The sequence below is a fragment of the Epinephelus lanceolatus genome, chromosome 9 (genome assembly GCF_041903045.1).
Source record: "Epinephelus lanceolatus isolate andai-2023 chromosome 9, ASM4190304v1, whole genome shotgun sequence".
Taxonomy (NCBI): domain Eukaryota; kingdom Metazoa; phylum Chordata; class Actinopteri; order Perciformes; family Serranidae; genus Epinephelus; species Epinephelus lanceolatus.
The window spans coordinates 21,235,755-21,263,199 of NC_135742.1; the positions used below are offsets into that span (position 1 = coordinate 21,235,755).

General features: G+C 40.6%; 1 protein-coding gene across 2 annotated transcripts in view; it reads right to left on the reverse strand.

Moving 5' to 3' along the window:
• The window catches only part of ccser1 (coiled-coil serine-rich protein 1), a 188,157-nt gene that overhangs the window by 130,498 nt on the left and 30,214 nt on the right, over positions 1 to 27,445 (reverse strand). For both annotated transcript variants that reach the window (XM_033619613.2, XM_033619612.2), the window contains exons 5-6: positions 25,171 to 25,261; positions 21,008 to 21,113 (exon numbers count right to left, since the gene is read on the reverse strand). In XM_033619613.2, coding sequence (XP_033475504.1) covers positions 21,008 to 21,113; positions 25,171 to 25,261 — 197 coding nt within the window. The remainder of the gene's footprint in view (positions 1 to 21,007; positions 21,114 to 25,170; positions 25,262 to 27,445) is intronic.

The following is a 27,445-nucleotide window of genomic DNA, read 5'->3' on the forward strand; positions in this document are numbered from 1 at the left end:
AACATGTAGCAAATCCAATGAAGACTGTGGCAAGAGTACAATGAACTTCAAGCATCTATGAGCAAATAAGCTATGGTATTTGACTTTAAAGCCGTAGTTGGTAACGTTAATAAAAAACAAGCTTTTGTCATATTTGCTGAGACTGTCACAACATTTTGGAAAAAAGGGCCGTGAAACAAATAATCTGTGACAAGAAAATCCTGACCCTCCACAGTCACATTCACCCATTCACGCACACATTCACACACTGGTGGCCAAGGCTACCATACAAGGTGCCACCTTCTACTTTTCTGCTGCCTTTTTAACACACTCACATACTGATGGAACAGCCATCAGGAGCAATTTGTGGTTCAGTATCTTGCTCAAGGATACTTTGACATGCAGCCTGGAGGAGCCGGGGATCGAACAGCTGATCTTCCAACTGGTGGACGACCCACATTTGCTGCAACCCACCGCGGCTGAAGTTCATGTGAGGAATCCACCACACGTGAACGAAAACAACCAATCAATGCCAAGGAGTCTCTAATGCAGCTGTCAATTATGTCAACTACTGCTCCTGAACTGTGGTCAAACTGTCAAACTAGGCAGCGCTGATCAAATATGTGTCAAGAAAGTTCGCCCTAGCCAGTGCTTGGTACTTCGGTCAAGTGTTTCCAACATGGCGGCTGGAACAACTTCGTCATTTTAGGGCTAAAAAGTGCCCTAAAATATGTCTCTGAAAACATTCGAGGTGAGAAAATGTAAAATGTAGTAACAGAATGCCGATTCATATACTTCAGCCGAGGAAGACTGTAGTAAATGCCATTAGAAGCACTATGAGGAAGAGAGGGTACATGATATTTTTCACAAACTATCTCTTTCATGTAAGACTGTGTGGACATAGTGACAGTTTTAGCAATTTTGTTTTACTGTCTACAGTTTGAAGTAAAAATAACCTTAACCCCAAGGGCTCTATATGCAAAAACATGAACCTTTAGAGGGCACAATCTGTCCCTTTTCTACTGACAACTATTAAATAGCAATTATAGTCAGATTTCCAATTGATAAAAATGTGGAGATGACCCTGATTTGGCCCAAAAAGAGATTTTAAAATGTCAAAACTGGGGACATAACAAAAGCATGTGAGAGTTAAGTTTCAAGGCTGATGTGTTCTGACAGAGTAAAGCTACAAATAATGAACAGATTATGATTCTTTCTCAGAACTGCACAATAATTAAATCTGATTGAATTTCGTTACATTTGGTCTGAACTGGTTGTGAAGCCGTCTTCTAAGTTACTTGATTGCGTATTTAGTATCATGATAGAAACTACAGTACAGACATGTAACAAACAAACCTCATTCATTCATTTGCGAAACCGCTTATCCTGTTAGGGGTTGCAGGGGGGCTGGAGCCTATCCCAGCTGACATTGGGCAAGAGGTGGGGTACACCCTGGACAGGTCGCCAGACTATCACAAGGCTGGCACGTAGAGACAGACAACATTCAGACATTCACGCCTACGGCCAATTTAGAGTCACCAATTAACCTGAGTACCCCGAGGCAACAGTGCTAACCACTGCACCACCATGCCGCCTACAAACAAATGTATTATGTGGAATTCACTTAAATATAGTAATGGAATAATGCTGCAAATGCAATGTCAAAAGGTTATAGAAAGTTTCTTCATTTCAGGTCGTAAAAGATTGCCTGGATCCAGACCTTCAAGTTCGCCCACTCCACCAAGTTGGAGCTGACTGATCCTTCTGGCACCATAACACAAAACAGTGGTTTATCGGTTCAAATAAAACGACCAATGAGCGTGGCTGGCTGACTCAATTAGTCAATGAGCATCAATGGCAGGACCAACACCATTGTCAAGCTATTGTCAAGCGATGCACCAGAACCAACGAGAAATAACAACAACAGTGATTGCTATAAACAAGACACTGATACTGAGGCTGAATTGACACGTCTTCTTAACACTGCCCGACACTGTAGTTTGTTTACTTCGCTTCGCTCCACTCTTAAAACCCTTGCAAAACAAGTATGTCAGCATGGCTACACAAAAGTGTGGCCTCAAATGACTTTAGATTCAGGCGGATATGTGGGTCTCTCATAATTGGTTAGGGAAAATAGAATCCCCCTCCCCTTTGGAAGTCAATTACAGTGGACACAATGTCAGACTGAAGATGGAAAACGAGTATAACAAGCTGACAATTCTGTCTGATATCAGCCAACATGAAAAAAAAAATAGCTGCCATTTAGAAACTGGAAAAACAACTACAATAAACCAACAGATTAATCAAATGTGTTTGGAAAAACTGAAGTCCTGCACTTCTCGGCCAAGTTGTGATATTTTGACAGAAGTGCATAAAGAGGGGGGGGGACTGTGTATCTCACCTTCTTTATGACATTTTCAAAAGGTGAGCCGAGAAATACCAATCTCCTGTCGAAAAACCACAAAGACTACCAGTGAGTTCACAGTCTGCATATCAAGAAAAGGAGGAGAGAGGGAGGCATGGCAGTGGAGAGAGGCGAGCAGAGACGCAGAAACGAGCTCTTTATCATCAAGAGACCGTGTTCACTTTGACTGATAGCCATTTAGAGGGGAGGTGAGAGGAAATTAGATGCCTTTAGTCCCATTCTCCCAGAAAAAATCGGCAAGTAAACAGTGGCGGGGAGCATTCAGTCGGACAGCAAATTCACCAGGAAAAATGTTCTTTGAGCAAAACAAGACCATATCACTAAAATATCGATCAACATAAGCCACTCCAAAGACTTCTCCCTGAAAAGGTCAAACTGAATTGCTCCCTCATTTGCCCTGATACTTTCTTCTTCACTGGTTCCCCATCCCACCCCTTTTTCTTCTTTTCACTACCATCCATTCACCGTCTCTCTGTCTACCTCTCCCTCTCACTCTCTACTCATCAATCATCAACCCTCGGCCGCTCTGTCCAAGCTCCCTTCTCTTACTTTTCTTTGTTCGCCTGCCCTTCGCCCAAGCCCTCGTCTTCTGCCTCCACAGCTCTCCTCCTTGCCCCTTCATCTCTTTTTCCCCCCTATCACTCTGACAACCACTACACTAAACTGATGCAGTATCAAAGCCTAAGGTGTCCCCCCGGGGATTCTGCTTAGCACCTCAGACAAGCGTCATCATCAAAATAAAAAATTGACTTGACTGGATGAGGCCTGCTGTCTTTTGAGGACAGGTGAGCTCTGTCTGGTGCTTCTTTCCCCCCTTAAACTGTATTCGATGTAGCTTTTGTTCCCGCCTGGCATCTCGGGTTAGAGTGAACTTTCTCCCTTTATTTCTCCGTTGCTCAACCCAGCTATCTACGCTGGATGAATTGAGCGTAAATAAATGACATACGACCAATCATGCACTCCTCTCTCTGGCAGCTTGTGTCAAGCGGCGCTGTGCAGTGCCACAAGAAAAGTTTTTATTTTTTTTCTTCGCTCAAAGTTGTTTTTTGTTTTGTTGTTGTTTTTTCTACGTCTGTGTGTTTCTCTGACACTCTTGCCCTTTCGCTAGCTTTCACCAGGGTTTGGATTCTTCTGTTACCTCTGTGGTGCACATCAAATCCACAGAGTGACAGGAAAATGAGTGGGAGAGGGGTTCAAACAACATTCACCTCCCCCGAAACAATAATAATAGAGGTGGACTTATGCAAGACATTTACTGTTTCAGGTGACAAGAGGTGGAATATTTCTAGTTGAGCTCTAAATGTGTTTAGGAGTTTATTTTTCTCTTTTTTTTTTTAAATGGGAATACCATTTCTGGATCCTTTGTCGTGCTGTCTGTAGCAGCTGAAATAGTTTATAATGACGATTTTTTTTTATTTAAAAAAAAAATTAACCAACCTTATCTCCTATGAGTGAACGTTCATCTGAGACTAATTTGCAATTGCGTTTTATTGTAAGTCCTGGCAATATTTAATGTGAATGCAAGCTACAAGCATCAAAGCTACTCATTTGGTATCGATTCCTTTAAAAAAAATATTGATTATAAAATTATAGAAACACAAAACATGGGTGGCTGCATCGTTTCCAAATTATGTTTGTATAATGTTAGTGTCAAAACAGCTTTAAGCTTTTTGTGCTTCGGCTCCAGACCATAGTCAGAAAGCCCAGGGGAGACACTCTGTACTCTCGGGTTGCCCCCGAATAGTCGAGCAAATGTTAGCTGACCAGAAAGGTCATTAGTCGGTAAGATTTGCTTAGTTGCAGAAATAAAAACCAAATAAACGTGACACTCTATCAGGAGCTGCACCTTGTCGAAATGAATAACAACCTAAATGTGTCTCCAGACTCTTTCATGCCTGTCACATTAGCTTCCTAAATGGACAGATTTATTTTGTCACAGATAATTTTTTGAGCAGTGTTATTTTAGAAGACACTTGAACCAGCAATGAGCCATTTCCTAAATACAAGTGACCACTTTCTGTGGGTTGATATTTTGGACCTGAAATTTCCCTTCAAGAGTTTCGGCAGAATAAATTGAGCAGTGTAACTGTTAAACTGAATGAAACCCAAGTTTGAGTGCGAATGGAACAAAACTTAGAGCCAACAACTGTTTCAGTGACAGCAGCACTGACAAAGACTGCCAAGCTCCCAATGTCATGTCTGAGCTATGTGTGCGTGTGTGTGTGTGTGTGTGTGCGCGCGCGCGCGTGTGTGCGTGTGCGTGTGTGTGCATGTCAGGGTATATACTCATACTACAAGTACATGACTACATGACTACAGGTTCAGAGAAGACAAAGTCATTTTCCAGCTAAGCACAGGTCTCATCTGCAGGTAATTACCTCACACATACATGGAACAGCACGCGCGCGCGCACACACACACACACACACACTACAGGAAGTGCACGGCACAGTTGAAGACAAGTCTGTTCAGCAATGATAGATGTTATACAGGCAGGGAGGCCGTTCCTCTACTCAGGGTCATCTGTCTTTTCACTGTCATGAGCCGATAGCCCGACACGTTCACTCTATTTCTCTTTTTTACAACGCGCTCCCTCCCTCTCTCTCTCACACACACACTTAAAGTCACGGACACACACACACACACACAGCACCTCTGAACAGGTTATATGTATTTGAGTGTGGGTAACAGGACTTTGTGGTAGGAGTCAATTAGACGATTACACAAATGGACAATTTGAATTTACAAAGATGTTGTATTACACCAGCTAGTGGCCGACACTGGTACTGCGTGACCGTGTCAGTGTGAAGTGTAATTACAACTGAATACATGGGTTAAAGTGCAATTAAATATTTTTACAGAAATTTTTCTCTCCACAGTCTTGTCAGGGAAAATTATCTGTGAGCACTCAAGCACACATAAAATAAAGCACAAAACTCTGATGGGCTGAAGATGATTACTGCACAATAACAGCTGAGAGACAAACCTTAGCACAAAGCCCAGAAAAAAAGCATTTCTTCCTAGAAGAGAGACGGAAATGCATCTTAAACAGTTTTCCAAGAACAAGAAACAATATCAGATTCATCAGATGTGCAGCACTGATTTAAATTGGGCACAATGTAGAATGAAACCTGAAAAACATGTTTTTCAGCAGGGCATGTGATTTCAGTTTAAAGGGACAGTTCACCCCAAAATAAAATATTACATATTTTTTCCTCTTATCTGTAGTGCTGTTAATCAGTCTAGATTGTTTTAGTGTGAGTTGCAGAATGTTGGAGATATCAGCCATAGAGACATCTGCCTTCTCTTAAACATAGCTGAACTAGATTGCACTCGGCTTGTGGTAATCGAAGCACCAAACAAAAAAAAACATTTTAAAAACTTGACAGCAATGTCTCTTTCCAGAAATCATGACCTGCTTACTCGAGATAATCCACAGACCTTGTCGTGAGCAGTTTTATGTAGGAACTATTTTCTGTCTACCAAACTACACCTGCAAACCGCATCATCGCACAGAGGGAAGCGTGCATCTTCTCATGGATGAGAAGCTTGTGATTGTGATAGTGCGAGATTCAAACATTAATGGCATCTTCCTCAGCTGAACTGCAACATTAGCTGGCACAGAAATGCTAGGTGAGCTGGCAGTGCATGTGTGCTTCCTTCAGCACTGTGATGCAGTTGGCAGGTGTAGTTCGGTAAAAAGAAAACTGGTCCTACACGAAACTGCTCACAAAATGGTTGTGGATTATCTTCAGTAACCAGGTTGTTGCTGTTGACTTTTTCAAATGAATATTTTGACATTTTGAGCAACACAAGCTGAGTGCCACCTAGTTCCATCATATTTGGGAGAAAGCAGACCTCTCTACGGCCGATATCTCCAACACTCGGCAACTCACACCAAAACAATCTAGATCAATAAATAGCACTACAGGTGAGAGCAAAAATTAGGGTTGTCACCCTCTGGTCAGTTGGTTGATCGGTTTGTCGGTGTGAAACCACCCTTAGCGTTTCTCCTCACTATATTTGCATGTTTTCAGTGCCACTTACAGTCTGGCACCTGGTTGCTACCTATTCATAATGCCCAAACCTCACCTTAGCGCTGTGGGAGCACACACCCATAAACATCCCAAACACAGAAAATAAGAAGAAAATACAGGCTAATGAGTTTCTGCAGAAAAATACACTGCCACACATTTCTAGTGGGTCATAAGCGATGACTGACTTTTTTTTTTTTTTTTAGGAAAATCTTGCATAATATATCTTTAACATGTCGTTCTCACAGTCTCCATATAAGCAGAGTGAGAAGAGGAAACAGAGTCACAGCAATAAATTTGAATAAATGACCAAACTAATGTTTCATGAAAGTTTACTGTCACAGTCTTCTCAGAGTAATTACACAAAGTAAGAAAAAGCAAACCGGGTAGGAGTGTGAAAAATGCCCACTTCCGTCCTATTAAACAGTTATTTTCCCTCTGCTTCTTATGCATTTTATCTTCTGTTGTCATTTCTGCTTCTGTCTCATCACATTTCCCTTCTTCTCCTGCTCACCTCCTCTCTCCTCCTGTTTTGTCCTGTCCTTTTAATATGTAGTTTTTCCTCTATTGTCTTCCTCTCCCTCTTCTGACTCCCCTCCCCTCCTCTCAGAAGCCATTTCTCAATAGCAGCGTTAGAAGTGATCCATTTCACCGACCTGAAAAAGCCAATTATCTACCTTTTTATGACTTTCATTATTTTACCACTCAAACAGTGTTTTATTGCCAGTCTGTGGCTCCCAGCACATACCTGCACATCCACACCAGCAGTAAACAACACACACACACAGCCTAAGACGAAGAGACACACATTCCTATATGCACGCTTTACATAATGTTCATTTAGCGAATGAAGTGACAAATAATGACTGCTAGTTCAATAAATTATGTCTGATTGAAGTGCATTATGTTTAGCAGCAGTGAAGAGGGGTGGGCTGCATCCTTGTCAATCAGCCATATGAAGACTGCATTGTCACAGGAATAATAACAGTAAAAGACACTTTAACACTGAGACACAGCTCGAAAGGCATTCGGTCTCCTATGCCAACTTTTCCCTCATTAATTTTTTACTGAAAACAGAGAACACATTTATGAGGACAATCCAGTGTATGTGTGTGTTGCAGACATCTGTGTATCATGTGTGCACTTACATGCATGCACAAGTGAAGTATAGCAGCATATCGCAGCTATTGGAGAATGATCGCCCTCATTTGTCACTCCTTCTTTCCATCTGACAGACACAGTGTGCTCATCTGCATTCAGCACCTGAGGCTACGGATGTTTAATGCTGCCATTAAACTCATCTCCGACATAAAGTGCATCTGTGACTAAAGAGTGAGCACAAGCCAAGCTCCAGGCAGTGAATCTAATGGTGAATTCAAGTCTTCAGACACAGAAAGGGAGAGAATATAAAACAAATTTAATATGGCAGGACTAACTTTCTGATTAACCTAACTGTCCTCTCTGCTTCAGTTTGCACTCTACACTCTGTATCTGCACTTGCTTTGCTAGGAATCTGTGCTGTCTGCCTCCTTTTCTTTAACCTCTGTCTACACTGTCTATTTTTCCCTCTGTTACTTTAGTATCTATGACCTTCTGAGGCTGTCCACTCATCCACTGCCTTAGCATCTGTGAGCATCATGATGTTAATCCCACACAAAAAGGCTGAAAACCACTACACTTGCTTTTCGTGGGGGAGCGACCTTGGGGAGTTATCAGAACATACTTGCACTAATTACTATCAAAACTTCTTGTTGCTTGGAGAGATCTATTTAATATCGGTCCCATGTGTCACATTACATTTTCCTATTTTTCAGAGAGTATCACCAAGCAACTAAATTGCCCAAAATTTTCTTTAGTATTTAAGCCTTAAAGTGATATTCGACTAAAGTAGAACATGCTCACTTTTTAGCCCAAAAAATCATCTATGAGTTCACAAAGTCCACTACTTGGAGTGACTGCCGCGGGAAATCTGAGACATGTTGAGCTTGTGTTATACAATCACCATAGGACTTCTCCTATTGTTATTTAATGATGTCCGTTCAGCTTATTCAAAAGTAACTCTGCCTGTTTACAATCTCAGTAATGAGAACTGACTTAAAAAGCATGAATGCTAAAGGTGACAACAGATCACAAGAGCAACCACTGGTTGACTGAGGATGATTCTTTTTTATAAACTTAAATCAACAAAGCCACATTAAAACATGCAAATTCCCTACCAAAAGGGAATTATTATTTGGAGGGCACATTAAATGTTCATCTCTTCTATTCATTACGGACATGAGAATTTTACGCTATTTATTCTAACACTGTGATAATAAAGGATCAGAATTTCAATTGCCTGATAATGTGTTGTTATTTTGTTTATTCAAGACCCCTCAGCCTCATTATGATTCACCTAACCCTGCAGCTGTGAGCAGCTAATAGTGCAAAAGCTCAGGTGTGACTTACAAAATAAATATTACAGTAACACCATTAACATTTATGTACTGTAAGCATCAGATAATTTATTTTTAGCTTGCAGGAGCGGTGTGTAGGATTTAGTGGCATCTAGCAGAGAGGACTGCAGAGTGCAAACAGCTGAAACTTCTTCTGTGCCAAAAGTGAACTCCTGGTTAGGATTCCTTCAGCGTTCATTGTTCATGAGGTTTCAACCAGGAGCCAAATTATCTACAGAGGTCTCTTCCTCTCAAAAGCAAACAGACTAGGTGATTAAAAATGCTTAAAACACTGAATAAAGCAGTTTAAAATTACAGGTCAGTGATTCTCCAACACTGTTCAGCTCTTTGGAGACGGGTTGCCCAGGACCTGCTAATGTGTGCTTACCTTTCTTCTTTAGCCCCGTTTCCACCAAACACTTTCAGTATGGTACCTTTGGAAGCAAAAGTAACCCTTCAGACATGGTACCTAGACCCTGGTATTTCTACCACAAACAGTACTCTTTCATGTGGGCATGGTTGTTGTCACTCTGCTCGCTTATCGTCCACAGAACAGGGTTGCACACCGACATTTTCAAAATGATAATTGATAATTGATAATGTGTTTCCAGTTGTGAGCAGAAAAGATTATACTGTAGATCCCACAGTGCTGTTCAACAGTGTGATGCAAAGCTCATGTTGTTACAAGGTGCATTTTAAATGTGGGTTTTGTGTTGCATATAGTGAGGAAAAAAACATGGGGGCGGATCTGTACTAAAAATTCCTAATCCAAGTTATGTTTTCAGCAGCTAAGCATGTTGTTTTGTGATGTCAGCCTGTAACAGCATCAAAATAAATTAAAAAGCTGTCCTTCTCCTCTTCATATCGTTTCCTCTCATCACTGTCAGGCTGCCTAATTTCCTTTCACAGAGCCAAATGTGTTGTTTAAGATGAGTCATAATTCTGATTTGTTATTTTGTAGTGGCATTGTTGTCACCGGCATGACAAAATAATAGCACCGCTGAACAAAGGTTTCCGTACTGAGTCATAGCACGGTATACATGATTTACATGACAGTGATCCTGTATTCATGCCTTTGTTGTGACAGACTCTGCACTCAGGTCAGATCCATGTCAAATGTTCACACTTGATATTCGCAAAGCCTGATCAAATGCTACCAAATATCCCCTTATGAAGACCTTTTAGTCTTCATGTTTTCTGAGTTGGTGCACGCAAATGTAATTTCCTGTTCATTATCACCTGCAGAAGCTCGGATTCTGATTAAATGACATGGAAATGTGCCAAGGTACCAGGAATAAGCTTTTTTAATCCAAGATATTAAAGGCATGTATGCTCCTCATCTACTACCCTTTAAAAGCTGTTTTCATGGCACTACTGAAACATGCTGTATAATGCAGAGGGACGTTGGCGAGCAGGATATTAAGATGCAAAGTGCTTATTCAAAATAAGAAACTTTGAGTTGTCTAATTAGATGTTGTGCATATAAAAGGCTGCATTTACTTGCTTTGATTGTGTACTTAACATGTAATTTACTGTAATCTCACACAAGTTAACAAAAGAGTCTGTCTGTATGAAGCAAAGTTTACCAGTGATGGGAAAAGATAGCTTGGCTTTGTCAAGCTCAAAACTACGCCTACCTACACTTCTAATTAACACACTGTACAGTATCTCTTTTGTTTAACCCACATGCAATAATGTCAAAAGTTTTACAAGCTATAATGCTATGTTTCTTGAGTTTCAAGAAACATAGTCTTCAAGTCTTCAAGAGTCTATCCATTCTCCTGGCACTTCTCTGCAGGGTTCCCACATATTTTTAGAGACAAATTCTGAGTTTTGAGTTTTCAAGAGCCCATTTTAAAATTTCTATGACCATTCACAATTTATAGCACGACCTTTGTTCAATCTCAAAACTCCGGTGCAATTTTTTAGAGTAGTTGCGGGGCATAGCATAGTTATAAGAACTTTGGGGTTCATGACCCTACATGTTGAATAACTAGGCCACAACATTATTTTTCCTCTTAGTCACATATATCAGATCATCAACTTTTCAAACATTTCTGACCTTTTGCTAAGCTTTGCCCCTTTATGAGGGTCCGACAAGTTGTCAGTGTAAGCATGGAGCCCACACTGTAACTAACTGCACTCCCTGAAGAAATATTATCATATTTTTAGAGAAATGAAACAGTGAGAAGCAGACAGAGGGGTCTACAGTCTGTGTTTGAAGGATATATCCAGGATGTCAAACTGACTCAGCAGCAACAACAGGTTAAAAACGCAAAGATAGTTAGAAACTAAAGCCGAACTACTACTAGCAAAGTGTCCCTGCTTCCCTTCACTGGTTCCTGTACAGCAGGGTCGGTCTTTGTTTCACTGTTATAATCATTAAAAGCAAAAGCAGCATGTGTATACATTCAGTAGTATATCTTCAGTAGCTAGCTAGCTAACCCTACACTTCTCAGGGTTTGATTTTGGTTTTGGAACAGGGAAGAAACGTATATTTTTTTCCAACCTCTCCAGGTAACAAGTATCATTAATACACGACGTGTCCCAGGCACAACATTTAGCTCCAAATCCACAAAACCAGCCTGAAAATGAAGGAAATCTGAAATGACTGCATTAGAGTCAACAGGGCAAATACATTTGCTGCTATATTACAATATGGGGAAGTTTATCCACAGAAGTTTACTCTAACAATTAACTTCATTACACACAACAGAATTCCATGACTTTTCTAGGCCTGGAAAATGAGAAAATGAGATTGTGAAATTGTATGACTTTGCCAGGTTTTCCATGACCAAACCCTGCTCTGTGTCATCTCAACCTATAGCATAGGTTTGTGAGATTGGTCAATGAGCACAATTTTTTCGTTTTGGTCTCTGAGCATAGCACTGAACTTTGCCACATCACTGTGACAACAAAACTTCAGGATGCTGTGCACACTAACTGCATCCAACTGTTGTTTGCCTTGAAACAGTTACAACCCATAACTTCAACATAACTTGTGAGCCTCGCTTGCTGTCTACCCCTGCTTCCAGTCTTTATCCTCCGCTAGGATAAACATTTCTCCACTTAGAGCACAGATACGGATCCTATCATCTAAGTGTACATCCTCAAAAGCTGAACTATTCCTTTAAACTCACCACAAACTAATTTCATTGGAAGGCTTTGCTCTGACTCAAAAAGCCAAAGTTTCTTGATGACTACTCTACAGAGGCTTTTTCTTCCATAACCTTCGCCAAAACATTAATATGGGCAGTTATACCAGCAACAAATTCTCATGGGAAACATTCAGTATTCTCTAAGAGTGCTTTTTGTTGTGAATAGTAGAAGGAATGTGTTTGAGGAGGCAACAAACATCCCTATGTATCACTGCAGTATACAAACATTAGCATTTTGCTGTGAATTTTATTAGAACCGTGCTCTAATCTCAGCGTGTTGCATCAACAATATGTTCAAGATCAACACACTTTATGTTCTAGTCCACAAAAAAGAGACAAGATCAAGAGACAAGAGGCACACAATGCCTGACGAGCCAAAAACAAAAGAGTCTTTGTTATTTAAAGCTCCTCCATATGCTGCAAAATGACATTAAAGTTCAGGAAAACAAACACCGATGTCAACTCTAACAAACTGGTGACAAAAGAGTAACAGTGAATTCCATTTCAGTGATGCCTTTCATTTCTGGAACCGACCAGTAGGTAATGGAAAGCAAAAGAATGACTTATTCATGGCCAATCCGATGTTTTTCTCTGCAATACAAATCAGAACAAGTTCCCACACAAAAGCAAGAGGGGGAAAAAAAAAAAACAGAAGCCAACACTAATTAGTCTATTTGTGTTGAACATTTAATAAACCCAATTGAGTGACGAAAATTATAGGCTAAACAACAGCAATGGACTGTGCGTGACAACAGATGCAAAGGAGAGAACAGGATTTTGAACATGTTGGCCTATTAGGCTGGTCTGAAAATCAAAAATGTCAGAACATAATAGCCATAGCTTTTCCTGCGAGGCTCGTGAAGAGAGCGATGCAAATACAACTAACACATTTCCTTTAATATATATTGTAAAACAGTCCAAAACACACAGATTAATACAAGATAAAAGACTGAGTTTTGTCACCACTTGTTGGATTAATAAATCCTGCATTATTATATTCCTGCAGACTGAACAGAGAGGAAGGAAAATCTACTCTGTGTTCCTTCGTACTCTGTATGCTGTGTGTGTCTATGTGTCTGAAAATCATGCTGCAGTGCATTTTATCTGTCCCCAGCTCCACTCCAAGGCTCAGCTGGATTCTTTATGCTTGTCTATTTTTATAAATGTGCATGTGTGCATGTGAGTGAATGTCTGTATGATTTGCTGTAGGAGGAGACGTGCGTGTTATTTTTGCTGACTATATTAAGTCAGGTGGGATTAGACAGCAACTTGGCTGATATACTTCATGAATCACATTAACATTAAACAAATTTGTTCCCTCTGTTTATGTACGTGAGCAATTTCTATATAATCACGGATTACATGTCTCTGTGGGAGACGACCGAGAGTATATCACTGTGCACCGTATCTATCTGAATGCGAGAGGAGGGTGTCTTTTCAAATCGCAAGACACCCTCTCTACTCCTCTCTTTGCTGCTCAGCGCTGTCTAACTACCCAACTGACTCAAGTATGACAAGTGTGAGTATACTATCTGTCTTACACTCTCCCCCTCTCTTGCCTATTCTATGATGCGTTTAATTTACAAGACCCAGCTGAATCTGTTTCGCTTGCTCCTCTTATTCTAGATTCTAACACACACAAAGCAAGCAAACACAGGAAAAATACACTGAAACCCCACAACTACAAAGTGAAAGTGGAAGTGACCCTGCATAGCTTGAGGCATGAGATAGGTTTTATTTTTTGGTAGTATACTCAGTATGCTTGGGCAATATCAAGATATAGCAGGGTATGGAAATCAATTTTAACATACCATCCAATCTACATTCTATATAATGTCATGTATGCTACAATTACTTCTATTAACATCCCCCTTGCTTTTACTTTTAGTTTTCTATATCATATACCATATACCTCAGTGGCATGTCAAGAGGACATGAAGGTATGGAGAAGTTGATACAGCACAGGCCTACATACCTCACTGAAACTGCTGCAGTTCACACATGTGCAGTGTCTTTGTTCACACAGACAGGGTTGCTGCTGCTGCTGCACTGCTGCAGAGCTGCCTACTGCTATGAGAACTGTATTTCCACAGTTAAAAGCAGGTACTCCACTAATTAATGAAGCTGTGCAAGCCACTGCATTGTCAATAACACATTCCTGCAAATATTTCAAAATAAAAAGCCTTGTGTTAACAAATGAAGGGATTCTGTCCCCAGAACCGTTGACAGATGGCTTTAATTTTGAAACAGAAACAGGCAGTGCGGAGTTAAAAATAAATATTCATGCATACTTTTTTATGTCTGTGACAGATAAAATCATTGAATCTGTTGTAAAAGGAGGTGTGATCTCAATATGATAATCAAAAGACCATTTTCAGTGTCTATTTTTGCAGAAAAAAGTGCGCATCAAACAGAAAAAAATGAGACTCCTATTCTCTAAATCAAAGGTTACTAACTGGTGGATCATGGTCCAAAAGTGGGTTGCGGGTCTATTCTGAATGGCCAATCAGTGACCTGAAAATGTGCCATGTTTGTAAAAATCATACTTAATTTTTTCTAAGTACACTGAATTTCCGGCACAGAGCTTTTATTTTACTTTTTTTAGTATGCGCAATATCCTGCTGTAAAGTGAGTGACTAACAGACAGCTCCTTGACAACATGTCAAACACAAGTATGACTCCGAATGTATTAAACTGTGTGGACCTTGTAACAGGTTTGGACCTGTCGGCGCATCGGCACCAAAAAAATCCAAGAGGTTTCGTGATGCACACGCACTGCTCACGCAGGCAGTGTGGCCTGGGTGTTATACTCAGTACAGTCTGTTTAATGAGAGTCTCAATAGCATGGCAGACTAATGGAATATGGAAATACAAACAGGAGAAACAAACTATTAATTCTGAAATCCTCTTTAATCAAGTTGTCATTGGGTAGAATTGGGATCTGTCCACAAATGTTTTTCTGAAAAGTCTTATTGTGCGAATAGATGTTTTAGCTGCAGATTAATACGTAAATCATAAAAGGCATGGGAATTAAGACTTTCATGAGTGTCCGCTGCATACTGACAGACAAGGACACCTCTGAGTGTTTGCATGTCCTCTCCTCAGATTACCTGTCTTCTGCATAGTAATCAACAGCAATGAGAAGAGAAAAGGGGAAAGAAAAGAAGAAGGGAAGGGAAACACTCAACAGGCAGACTGCCGTTACCATAGCAACAAGCAAGCTATACCGCAACTGTCAAAATTTAATTTCCTCTGTGTGTTTTTCTACAGGAGAGACGAGGGAGGAGTCGACGTCTTAACACAAGACATTGAGATATATCACACGAACAAATATTCAGTATTCATCCTCTAATATGCCCTCGGCACCGCGCCTCCACCGACCAAAAGGCGCTGAGGCACACTCATTATTGTCATGCAGTCAAGATGGGCAATATTCTCTAGAGTAAGTGCTGCAACTGGCAAAAGTGCACTGAGGAGGGCTTTATGTAACAAAGCACATGAACTGATGCCAAAAAGTATTTTTGGCCCCTCTATATTCTGTCAATATGAAGCCCTGTATGACTGCATAAATTTAGTGTTTTGAGCATTTTAATATGACATGCAAGCATGAGGGAACAGCTAATGAAGCTGCCGTGTTAAAAGTTCATCAAAAAGCAACACTCTATGAGTTAATCCTCATAGACCCCTGTGTTAAAATACCTGACTTTACAGCAGAAATAAACACATTTACAGTCTGGTACAAAAAACAGTTTTGGTCTCTTGAGATAATTTCCCCTCTCCTGACAGCTGTATGGGCAGTGAAGTTTTATATAACTCACCCATTTAAATGTAATTAAGGGTAACAGTTATGTATAATTAGGGGGTGACTGCTGTGAGTGTCTATTGACAGTGACAATGTTGATTAGGTAGCATAACCATGCCATAATGCCTGAATCACAAAGCATACCCATAGCTGTAGCTGTTGCTATGTGTGTATTTCAGTGTGTTCTGAGTTCATAAAAGTTAATGAAGTAACATTTTGGTTGACTACAAAAGTCTTGTTCAGCATTTGGTTGTACCAAAAGACCTAGCATTAGAATTATTACAGTTACCCATAGCTATAAATGTGACATGCTAACTAGGCTAGCAGATAGCGATAGGGACATTTCATTCAACTATCTTGGACCAGGTCCAAAAAACCAAGCAGTCGAACATCATGTCACGATGGCTATGTTCACAATTTTATACAGTCTATGGTAAATAGGGAAGCTGTCTATTTCATTACTTTATATTAATGTAATAAACAAATGTAATGTATGTTTATTTCAGGACATCACCTTGGACTTGAGGGAATTGAAACAGGCATTTCTCGCTATTTCCACACTTTTTATTGACAAAACGGTTAATTTATTAATCTAGGGAATAATCCACAGATAAATCAATGATGACTAATTGCTAGTTGCAGCCCTTGAGACATCTAAAGTGGCGTCACTAAACTTCAAAGTCTACTCTCCCTTTATACTCCCCCTTTTTGTTTTAGCCCAAGATGTCAATGAATGGTAAAATGGATGGTAAATGGACTTGCACTTGTGTAGCACCTTTCTAGTCTTCCAACCACTCAAAATGCTTTTACACTACATGTCACATTCACCGATTCACACACACAGATGGGTTAGTCTTTTGGTAGCGACAACCATCAGTGCAACTACGACTTCTGCTGCTGCCACTTTGAAAAACATTTCTGCCAGAAACTTTGTTGTTATGAGAACTTTGTGTCTCTAAGTCTGCCTCCTCACTGATGGCCACACAAGGTGCCACCTGCTACTCGGTTAAATATTCACACGCACTCACACACTGATGGCACAGCCCAAGGATACTTCGACAGACTGGAGGACCTAGGAATCAAACCAAGGATCTTCCGATTAGTGGACGAACTGCTCTACCTCCTGATCCACAGCTGCCACTACAATTAAAATCTATTGTATGGTGTGTGTCTGTTGACTGATCCCTGTTCACCAGCTACTGTGCAGCATGTAAGAGGTGATGGGGGACACTCTCTTTTTCCATCTTTACCCCTCTCCACACCTCCTCTATGCACCCACAAAGAAAAGAAACTAATATTTAGCACATGGCGTTTACTGCTTTAGCTCTGTTATTGAGGTATTAATGTTTACAAAGTAATAAACACAGAGAATTAAATGCCTGCCATCAAAATCATCCAACTGTCATATATCAAAGAGGACGACTCTGTGTGTGTGTGTGTGTGTGTGTGTGTGTGTGTGTGTGTGTGTGTGTGTGTGTGTGTGTGTGTACAGCAGATGTTCTGTGCAGCCTGTAAGACAGCAAGCAGTATCCTGCAGCTGATACTCTCTCTGGACAAGCTGACTGACTGACAGGTGTGCGTGTGTGTGTGTGTGTGTGTGAGAGAGAGAGAGAGACTGTGTGTTCCTGTGTGTGTTTGTGTTTTCTAGTGTGTGAAGATGGGAGCTTGCTTTGCCTCCAGCAAATCAATGTCCCCTTGAGGGAATGTGGAACCTGAGACAAAGAGCGAGAGAGACTGAGAGAAAGAGCAAGCCCTGGGCAAACACATTTTGCTCTCTTTCTCCTCTCCAATCTCAGCATCTTCACTCACAGAGACTTTATACATTTTCCACTAAATCAGTGCAGATGCTGAACTGGTGGGAAATTAACACGTGCCAGCAGCCTTGTGTCGATCAGGGTAAGAAACTAAGAGCTGGCTCCTTCACGTAACCTGCCCCAGTGTTTCCGGAGTCATAACACATTAAGACATGTTTTACTAACATGGATTCCCAGTTACATGGTTATTTAAATAAAAGAAATAATGTTAAATTCACTTTTATTTAAAAGACAAAAGAGCCTGGAAGTCTGTCTGAGCCTTAAGGTGTGATTTGTTATCCAAGTGTAGCCACTCTTTCAATCCAGTCATTTTTTTAAAAGTTGTTTTTCAGAGGTTATTTGATGCTCTGCACCTTAGCTACAAAAACTGCTCCCTTGCTGTGAAGAAGAGTTAACTGCATACACACACTTCACTCTAAGCCCACCATACCATATCACTGTCTCACTGTCAGTTGCGCATGCTGTCAAATTGTAAGATACGATTAAAGCTTTGGAGTTGAGTCATTCTGGAGTAACAGGTTCCAGAGTGCAGACGGTTTGGTTGTTATAAGGGTGGCATATAAAAGAGGAACTAATTAGCTCATCACTCAGGCACACCATGATTTAAATATGTATTTACTGCATACAATTTTAGCCACGCTAGCAGCTTAGCTCTGGAGATGGTTATGTCAGTCTATTGGTCAGTTTGTTCAGTACTCTGTTGCAGACTAAAATATTCAACAACTGTTGGATGGATTGCCATGAAATTTGGTACACACATTCATGTCCCCTTCAGGATGTATAGTAACTTGGATGATGCACTGACAACATTTCAATTTGCCCAACACTTTGGTTTATGGCTAAATATCTCCAAAACTAATGACAATTCCAACAGTCTCATCTGCATTTGGCGCAGATAATTAGCACTAATTATCAAATGCTAGCATTCTAATATACTAAACCAAGATCAGAATATGGTAAATATTAGGACTGTACTCGACTCAGAATTTGAATATTCGACTGTTTGTTGAATGAATGCTCCTCCACTACTTTCAAAGACAAGTTTGTTTATTTCATTCCATATAATTATATTTATTCCATTTAAAGTGTACAGTATCTATACTTCCATCGGTCAATAATGTCAGGTTTCGACAGGACATTTAGGGTGAAAGCAACGTCCACGTCATACAGTAAACAACCCAAGTTAGCCCTCCGAGCTAATGCATGCTAACTACACCAACAGTGTGCAACATTTTGCAACATCAGATATCAAAAAAAAGCCAGACTACATCCAATTAAGTTGCTGTGAGCTTTAAATACTCCACAGAAGATAATGTTATGTTGATGCCTGATCAGGCCTTTCTTCCTCAAGGCAGCTGCCTCTCTTACTCTTACTAACCGTGAGTCTGGATCTGCAGTTGCCTGTACCAGAGAGCAGAGTGAAATCGAGGAGTGTTTACGCTGATGCTTATTCTGGAGGCCGAAAAGTCCCCAGAGGTACACTGCACACTCACTGACAAAGAACAACATCTTCTGCTTTCAGTGGGCAGCCCTTAGTAAATATCATACCATAAACTTATCACTTGATACAAATCAGCATGTTAGCATTGTCATTGTGAGCATGTTAGCATGCGTTAGGCTGTTGGACAATCCAAGGCATCAGTTTTGTACTGAATGGTCATCTCAGAGCAGCACTACAAAATAAAGCTACACAGCAAAGACTCGGTTCCCTCATCCATTTATTCATTTATTCATTCATTCATTCATTCATTCATCCATCCTCCTGCACAGCTGATACTATCTTGATACACTGTCTCTGACTGGATAGAAAGGGACGGCCCCATCTCCTCATATTACGGCATTTGTAGCCTAAACCACAATGCTGCAGTCAAGGAAAACTCAATAAAACAGAAAAAAAACTTCAGATAAATGACATTTTAGACATGACCTTGTTCCAGAGAGGAACAATGCAAATATTTGTGCGTGCGTGTGTGTCCGGACATGAATGCTCCTCTAGTACTTTCAAAGACAAGTGGGACTTCAGTAGAAATTAAATAACCAATGAACTATCTGACAAAAACCTTGGATGGGTTGAAAAGGTTGACTCCCAACTTGTATGATTCACTGACACTGTCTAGACAGCAAGAATGTCTCTCTATTCAGTGCAACATTCAAAGAGTGTTAAAAGCGTGATAAAAAAAAAAATACCCTCCTCAGAAAAAAAAGAAGCCAAGGCTAAGTCCAACGTCTCAATGATGTAGTATAAATGCTTCAACCTCCACTTCAAAACCACTCACACAAGTTGCCCTGCACTGTCTCTGCAAACAAAGAATCTCATAGCCAATTTATTTAGGGGAAACATGGATAGACAGATACATTTACTCCATGGGTGTGAGCAGAAATGAAATAAATCTTACCAGGGAGTATAGAGAGGAGCACTGAAAGTATAATCATCTACTGGCTTGTCAGACGCATCACCGGACGATACCACTGGTGATACAATCCTATTATTACACACTGGCACTATAAAACCAAATAAGCCCTATCCACAGAGCTGCTCCATATGTGGTGTGGATGTATATATACATCTTTTTGCACATACGTGGGTGTGCATGCATTTCATTGTGTGCTCAGCAAGACCTATCCCGATTCCAGAGCGTAGAGCGAAAACAAGTGGCTAAGTCAAATCAGACATGGAACCGTCCTTGGCGGTGGTACTCATACATACAAACAGAAACTCTAAGTGTTCTCTTTCAGCCGTTGGCGACTGGGAGAAAGAGGAGAACAGAAAGACAGCTTGCATATTCATTCGAAGAGAATTTATTTATTTATTTACCCTCCGTCTTTCTGTGCTAGAGTACCCGTCTCATCTCCAAGGGGGGTAAAGACATAAAACATGTGACGCATTTACAGGGAACATTCAAGATCAGCAATTCCTAGAATAGAAAATAACCATCTCTCCTTCTCTTTGTCTCTTAAGTGGCAGTGGAGTGTGTGTGGGGTAAAAAAAAAGCCACATTGTGGCTATAGTGTAATGAAGATATACTATACAGAGGATAAACGTCCCTGTGGACAAGCGGGCATCGAAACAGGTCCTTGAGGCACCCATATGTTCCAGTTGTATGTGATTAAATCCTGTTTCAGGCTGGCCAATACCAGACCATTTTTATCCTGTCTTCTGTGTTCATGGTTGTGGTTCTATTATGTCTAGCCCATATTTACACAAACACCACACAGAGACGCGTGTCATTTTTTAACTATTTGTCTTCATTTGCTTTGTTAGAGCTCAATATATCTCCACTCAAAACTTCCAAAATAATTACACTGACGGCACTTTTGCCGAACATAACACAGTAAATTAATACAAATACACATGTTTACCTTTGATTGTTTTCTCTCCCTGGGATGCGATCTCCTGATGGGTCCATGGGGGAGTGGAGCAGGTTGAGACAGGAAGCCAGGGACTGGCTGGAGTCTTCTCTGGATACTGCGAAAACACCAAAACACACATACAGTTATTATATCACATTGAGTCTCAATTTTCAGACACTTAAAATTTAGGGCTGTCCTAATCCCGAAAACCATTTTTGGGCACTGAAGCCTCAGTAGTGATCAACAGTGAATATTCAAAGTTTAACATTTTTAAATGTGCATGATAACAGGCTCCTGACAGAGCACTGCGAGACAGAAGCAGAAGAAGCAGCATAGTGGCTCCAACAAATTTAAGATTTGAGAATTATGTTTAAAATGTGATAACCACCGTGCAGTGGTTAGCATTGTCACCTCACAGCAAGAGGTTTCGTGGTTCGAACCCAGGGTGGGGGAGAACTTCTCTGAGGAGTCTGCATGTTCTCCTGTGTCAGCGTGGGTTTTGTCCGGGTACTCCAGCTTCCTCCCACAGTCCAAAGACATGCAGGTTAACTGGTGACTCTAAATTGTCCGTAGGTGTGAATGTGAGCGTCTGTCTCTATGTGTCAGCCCTGTGATAGTCTGGCGACCTGTCCAGGATGTACCCTGCCTCTCACTCAATGTCAGCTGGGATAGGCTCTAGCCCCCCACGACCCCTAACAGGATGCATGGTTACGGAAAATGAATGAGTCCTGTTAACACACGTCAGATGCAGAGCTGAAGGAGTGTGTGTGGAGCCACCGTTCTCCTGGCAAACAATCAATTCAATGTCTGTCAGGTAGCACAAGCTAACAGCAGCAGCTGCCAACATCTAACACACAACAAAGTCACACACACTGAAATGGTTCGACTGTTAGTAACCGTTAGGTAACATTAGCTTTTAGATGCTAACAGTTAGCCCTATCACTGTATGTGTGCGCGGGTGGACTCTCACCAACGGCCATAGACAGACCAAAAGAGAGAGACATTTTTTACCTATTTTAAATATATAAAAAAAGGAAAAACAATATGTGGCCGTCACAAACAAATGAATGCATGAAAAACTATTCTAAAAAAAAAAAAAAAAAGGAATATCAAAATCCCCAAATTGAAAACCAAATTCATGCCCAACAAATATCCAAATAGTTAAATATTCAGGTCAAGCACTATTAAAATGTGCCGATGTACCTAGCTTGACCACAACTAATATTACAAATCAGAGATAACAACTCTCTACTTACATCTCCTCCCTAATTAAATTGGAGCCATTAAAACAGTGCTCACGTCACTAAGCAGCTTATTAAAACTCAGTAGTGATGGGTTTGAGTAATGAATACAATCAGTTGTTAAAAAAAATGATAAGTCTGCCTTTAATGACACATTTGACACAGCCATGTGGAAGAGTCTGGAGCAAAAACTTGCGGCGAAGCCAAGGTTTGGCATTTCTTCATGTCTTTGTAAAGGTCCCGCTGTCTCTCTCTTTCTGTCCCTGTCTGATTCCACAGGGCACGAGTCACAGTTGGATTAGGAACACAGAGCCCTGCAGCTGAACACTGTTGGCCATAAATTGCTGTAAAACTGCTTGCTTTTTAATAAAGGCTTCAACAAGCCACCTGAGAGAGGTAAAAATAAGGAGCGCCGATGAGAGTTGTGCGGGTGTGCAGGGTGGGTGTGTGTCCAGTCGTGTGCGTCCGTCTGTATATACCCTTGTATGAACGTGTACATGTGTCTAATCTGTATGCTTTGTGTGTTCTGCCTGAATAAGTGTGTGGAGGTGTGTGTGAGTATTTAAATTAGTCCCTTTAATTTGAGTGTGTGGAAGAGCCTTACCCTCCCATCGCCAGCACAAAGTCTTAGTCCCTTGACTTTATGAGAACAATTCATCAAACCTTTAATTTCATGCTACAGCCTGCAAACCATTAGGTCTAATGACTAAGCATGCATGCTTGTGTGTTAGTGTGTGTATTATTGCCGGTGCCTCCTTTTGCTCTGCACCAGCCAGTGCCTTCAGAGGTGTTTTAAATCTGTGTGCGTGGGTGTGTGAGTGCTTAGTTCAAGCCCACCCTCCCTCCCGAAACTCTCCAACCCCCATAAGCACAGGAAATTCAGTTTATTAGGGCTGAAGCTCCTGTTGTAATCTTTACTCCACAGTGCTGCCGAGCATTTTACTTTATTTGACTGCAACTGTAATATTCTCCGAGTCCATCTGGGAGTTAGAGATAGATGAATTTAACCTCACATTTATATATACTTCGACTCAGAGATCTGTTAGATAACAGCCAAAGCAAAAAGTGTTCACACACATTATGAGAGCAAAGCTTAGAGCCAGCGTACCCGGTCTCTATATTCACAGGCAAACATGTAGAGGAAGGGGATCACATTTCAAGCTCATGTTTGGTTTCAGTTGATTATGATCATTATACTCATGTATCATACACCATCTGTCCAAATCAGAGTGTGCATTTGTGTCTTTGCAGTTTGATGTTTGCTTGTAATATGAAGCAAATATTTGCAATCTGAAACATAATCAATGCTGACAGTATTTGCAATTTTGCCCAATTACTACAATGCTCCTGCGAGGAATGATTAAATAAGAACAGTCAATCAGAGCCATGCTCACTTCACTACGTCTACTCACAACAGTAAAATATCAAATTCCCTCATATGTTAGGAATTTACACACGAATGTGTTAAGCAAGATTTTATTAAGTCCCTTAACACATTGACTTGTGTTGCGGTTACAGCCGCCCAACACACTCGTTAAATATAATAGTTTCCCTGGTGTGTTATATGAAAGGAGGTTGGGGTTACTGTGTTTGGCACTCCAGTCTGCTCTGTGCCACAGCACAAGCAATAATTCTCCTCTGACAGTCACTCTTCAACCATGAGGCATGTCAGGAGGAGTGTGACTGAAATGCCAAAACAACAGAGGAGATAAATCGCTGTAAATGAGGCAGCTACATCAAAGTCGTGGCACATGTTAAAAGAACCAGGGAGAGTGCTGGTTTCATGTTTTTAGGGTGATGGAGTAGAGGTGGCTTTAATGAGGAAAAAGAGAGGGAAGGGAAATGGAGAGGGGCTGAAGAGAGGAAAAGTAGGAAGAGAGAAGGAAAAAGAATCAGTGACAATTAGGAAATATGTGGCAGATGTCCACTTGAATGGAAGGAGTGACAGATAAAAGGGAAGGGTTTGCATGTGACAGATTTTCTCTCTTGATCTGAATGATCTCGTTCCAAAAACCCTTATTACCCTTCCGTCCAGAGGAAAAGCCACACAATGATTCTGGAGAAAATTGACCTGAAAATAAAAAAGCAACAGACACTGTGTATGACCCAGCTGTGTAGTGTCGAATTCTGTGTTTACCTGCAATAATGTAGTAATTGACCTTTCACTTAGCCCCGCCCCTTTGTGAGGGTCCGACAAGCTGTTGCAGTAAGCATGGAGCCCACACTGTAACTAACTGCACTCCCTGAAGAAATATTATCATATTTTTGGAAAAATGAAAGAGTGATTCCAGAGAGAAGCAGACAGAGGGGTCTACAGTCCGTGTTTGAAGGATATATCCAGGATGTCAAACTGACTCAGCAGCAGCAACAGGTTAAAAAGACAAAGATAGTTAGAAGCTAAAGCCGAACTATAGGCTACAGATCACAGTGTAAAAGTGAACCACCACATCACTGCTGATCGCCACACAAGACAATGAATATAAAGGGAAACTTTGCTGATATTGAACCAGCTGTGTGGCATCACAGTGTGTGCAGATGTACAGTGTTTAGCTTCGAACTCTGCTGGAAGTCAAACAACATTCATCTGCGCACAATGTGATGACACACAGCTGGTTGAATATCAGCAAAGTTTCCCTGCTTCCCTTCACTGGTTCCTGTACAGCAGGGTCAGTCTTTGTTTCACTGTTATAATCATTAAAAAGCAAAAGCAGCATGTGTATACATTCAGTAGGCTATATCTTCAGTAGCTAGCTAGCTAACCCTACACTTTTCAGGGTTTGATTTTGGTTTTGGAACTGGGAAGAAACGTATATCTTTTTCCAGCCTCTCCAGGTAACGAGTATCATTAATACACGACGTGCCCTAGTGCATGTGAAGCATAAAGACCTCTTTTTAGAGATGCACGTTAAGTGGTGAAAAAACTGAAATTACCATGTCGATGTCGCTGATCATCCGAAAGGTCCAGGTCCAACATAAGATCATCTTCATCCAGCTCTGACGAGCCCAGGTTGTTTAAAACATCCTAAAAAGAAAAAGAAAAACCCCAAAACTTAATATAAACAATTTACAAATATACATCTGACAAAACAATAAAGAGTAATTATCATGTCCAAAATAATATGATGAATGTACATTGGTTTGTATTCCTAATAGAGAAAAAAATACTTTAGGAATTAAAGTAAACAAGTCATTATGATGAACTGTTTTAATACAATTTAAGCAATGCACTCATTAATTTCCAACAGGTTTGGCAAACCCTGAGGAGGAAAAAGGAAAAAATACTAATTAGAAAAAGGGTTAAGATATGACAAACATTAAAGCAAATTATTAAATGACTTTCATCAAAGTTATCCAGGTGGCTCAAAACATTCAGAAGAGAATCCCCGACCACAAAGACATTAAATTTTATCAACATTAGCAAAAATAATGATGTTATTTTTATTAGGGAATGAGATTGTTTTTTCCAGTTTGCCTGCATTTAACAAGTTATTAAGTCCTTCATCACTGAAGCCAAGCTCATGAAAACATATTGCTCCTCCTGTTAGGTGGGAGTCATTAGGGTTTAGTTTGGGAAAGCAACGAATGTGCCAAATCAGACTGTAGTTTTGTGTAGCATCTGTCAGCATCCCTCCGTGCTTCACTGGCAAAATATACCTGCTGAACAAGAAAGACTTTGCAAACCTATCGTATTTTCCCTCTTCTCTCTCAGTAACAAAGAAAGGCAGCCCATAACTAAAGGTCTGAATCACAAGTTCATCAAGATATAATAATAATAATACATTTTATTTGTAAGCGCTTTTAACAAATGCTCAAAGACACCTTACAGTTTTTTAAAAATCATAAAATAGAGCTAAGTCAGAATAAAAACAGCAATGAAACAGTATAAAACACACAAACTTATACATTAAAAGCTCATTTAAAAAGGTGAGTTTTGAGCATGGTCTTGAATGTTGGGAGGTGAGTGCAGATACATATGGGTTTGGGGAGTGAGTTCCAGAGGGAGGGGGCAGCAATGGAGAAGGCCCTGTCCCCCCAGGTTCGGTGCTTGGTCCATGCAGGTAGTGAGAGGAGATTTCCTTCAGATGAGCGGAGGTCGCGGCAGGGGGTGTGGTGGTGGAGTAGGTGTGTGAGGTAGGAGGGGGCCTGGTTGTTGAGTGCTTTGTGTGTGAGGAGGAGGATTTTGAACTGTATGCGATGTGCGATGGGGAGCCAGTGTAGGTTTTGGAGGACAAGGGTGATGTGGTCTTGGAAGCGGACCATTATATGTTATATGATATAACATCAGTTCTCTGGACAATGATATGATACATTCTGATATCACAAGGTCTGCCACAGGGGCCTACAATTGACATGAGACAACATCAGTATGTCGGTGAAGATTCTCAGTCATCCAGGTCATGGTATTCGTAGGTTCTTATCGTAGGCAACTGGACTTTCTTGAAGACGTTTCTTGAAGACGTTTCTTAAAGACATTTCTTGAAGACATTTCTTAATGAAACTCAAGCAAGTCCAGTTGCCGACGATATAGCACTTATGACAACATCAGTAAATATCCTAATCGTGTTGTTGTTTCAGTGTTTCGGAAGGAGGTGTGCTTGGATGGAAATAGTGACACAAACGTGCCCTGGGAATTCTTCAAATAAAGGCGCATCTCAAAGATGACGATAGTTTCACTTTGCATGGATGATACTGAATTGTTGATCATTAAATTAATACACTGATCCAGATTGATGTATCACTACACCCCCAGACATTACTTAGCGATGTGATGATCAAACACTGTATTCACAATCCAAACTTTCAAAAGCATTTTTTGGATTACATTAATTCAATTTTAATTCATTTCTAACAAAATGTGCCCTCTTAGCACTAAGAACATGACATGTTTTTTTTTTGTTTTTTTTTACAGGGAACAGGATGTTGTTTGCCAGTAAAACAGAGCTAATAATGCTGTTATCCTCCCTTGAAACAAAGGAAGATATCAGTAGCATGAACAGCATCTCACCTGTGTCCCCTTGCCTTTGGCTACCTCCCACATTTCAAACCACATGAAATAAAACACAATGAATGTACCACCAACCACTCTAAGACATCTGATACACACAAAAAAACAGATCTACAGTGTGTGTGTGTGGTGTGTGTGGAGCTGCATTTTTTCTCATGACAGACCTTCAAATACAGGAGTAAATAAACGTAGACATCAGTG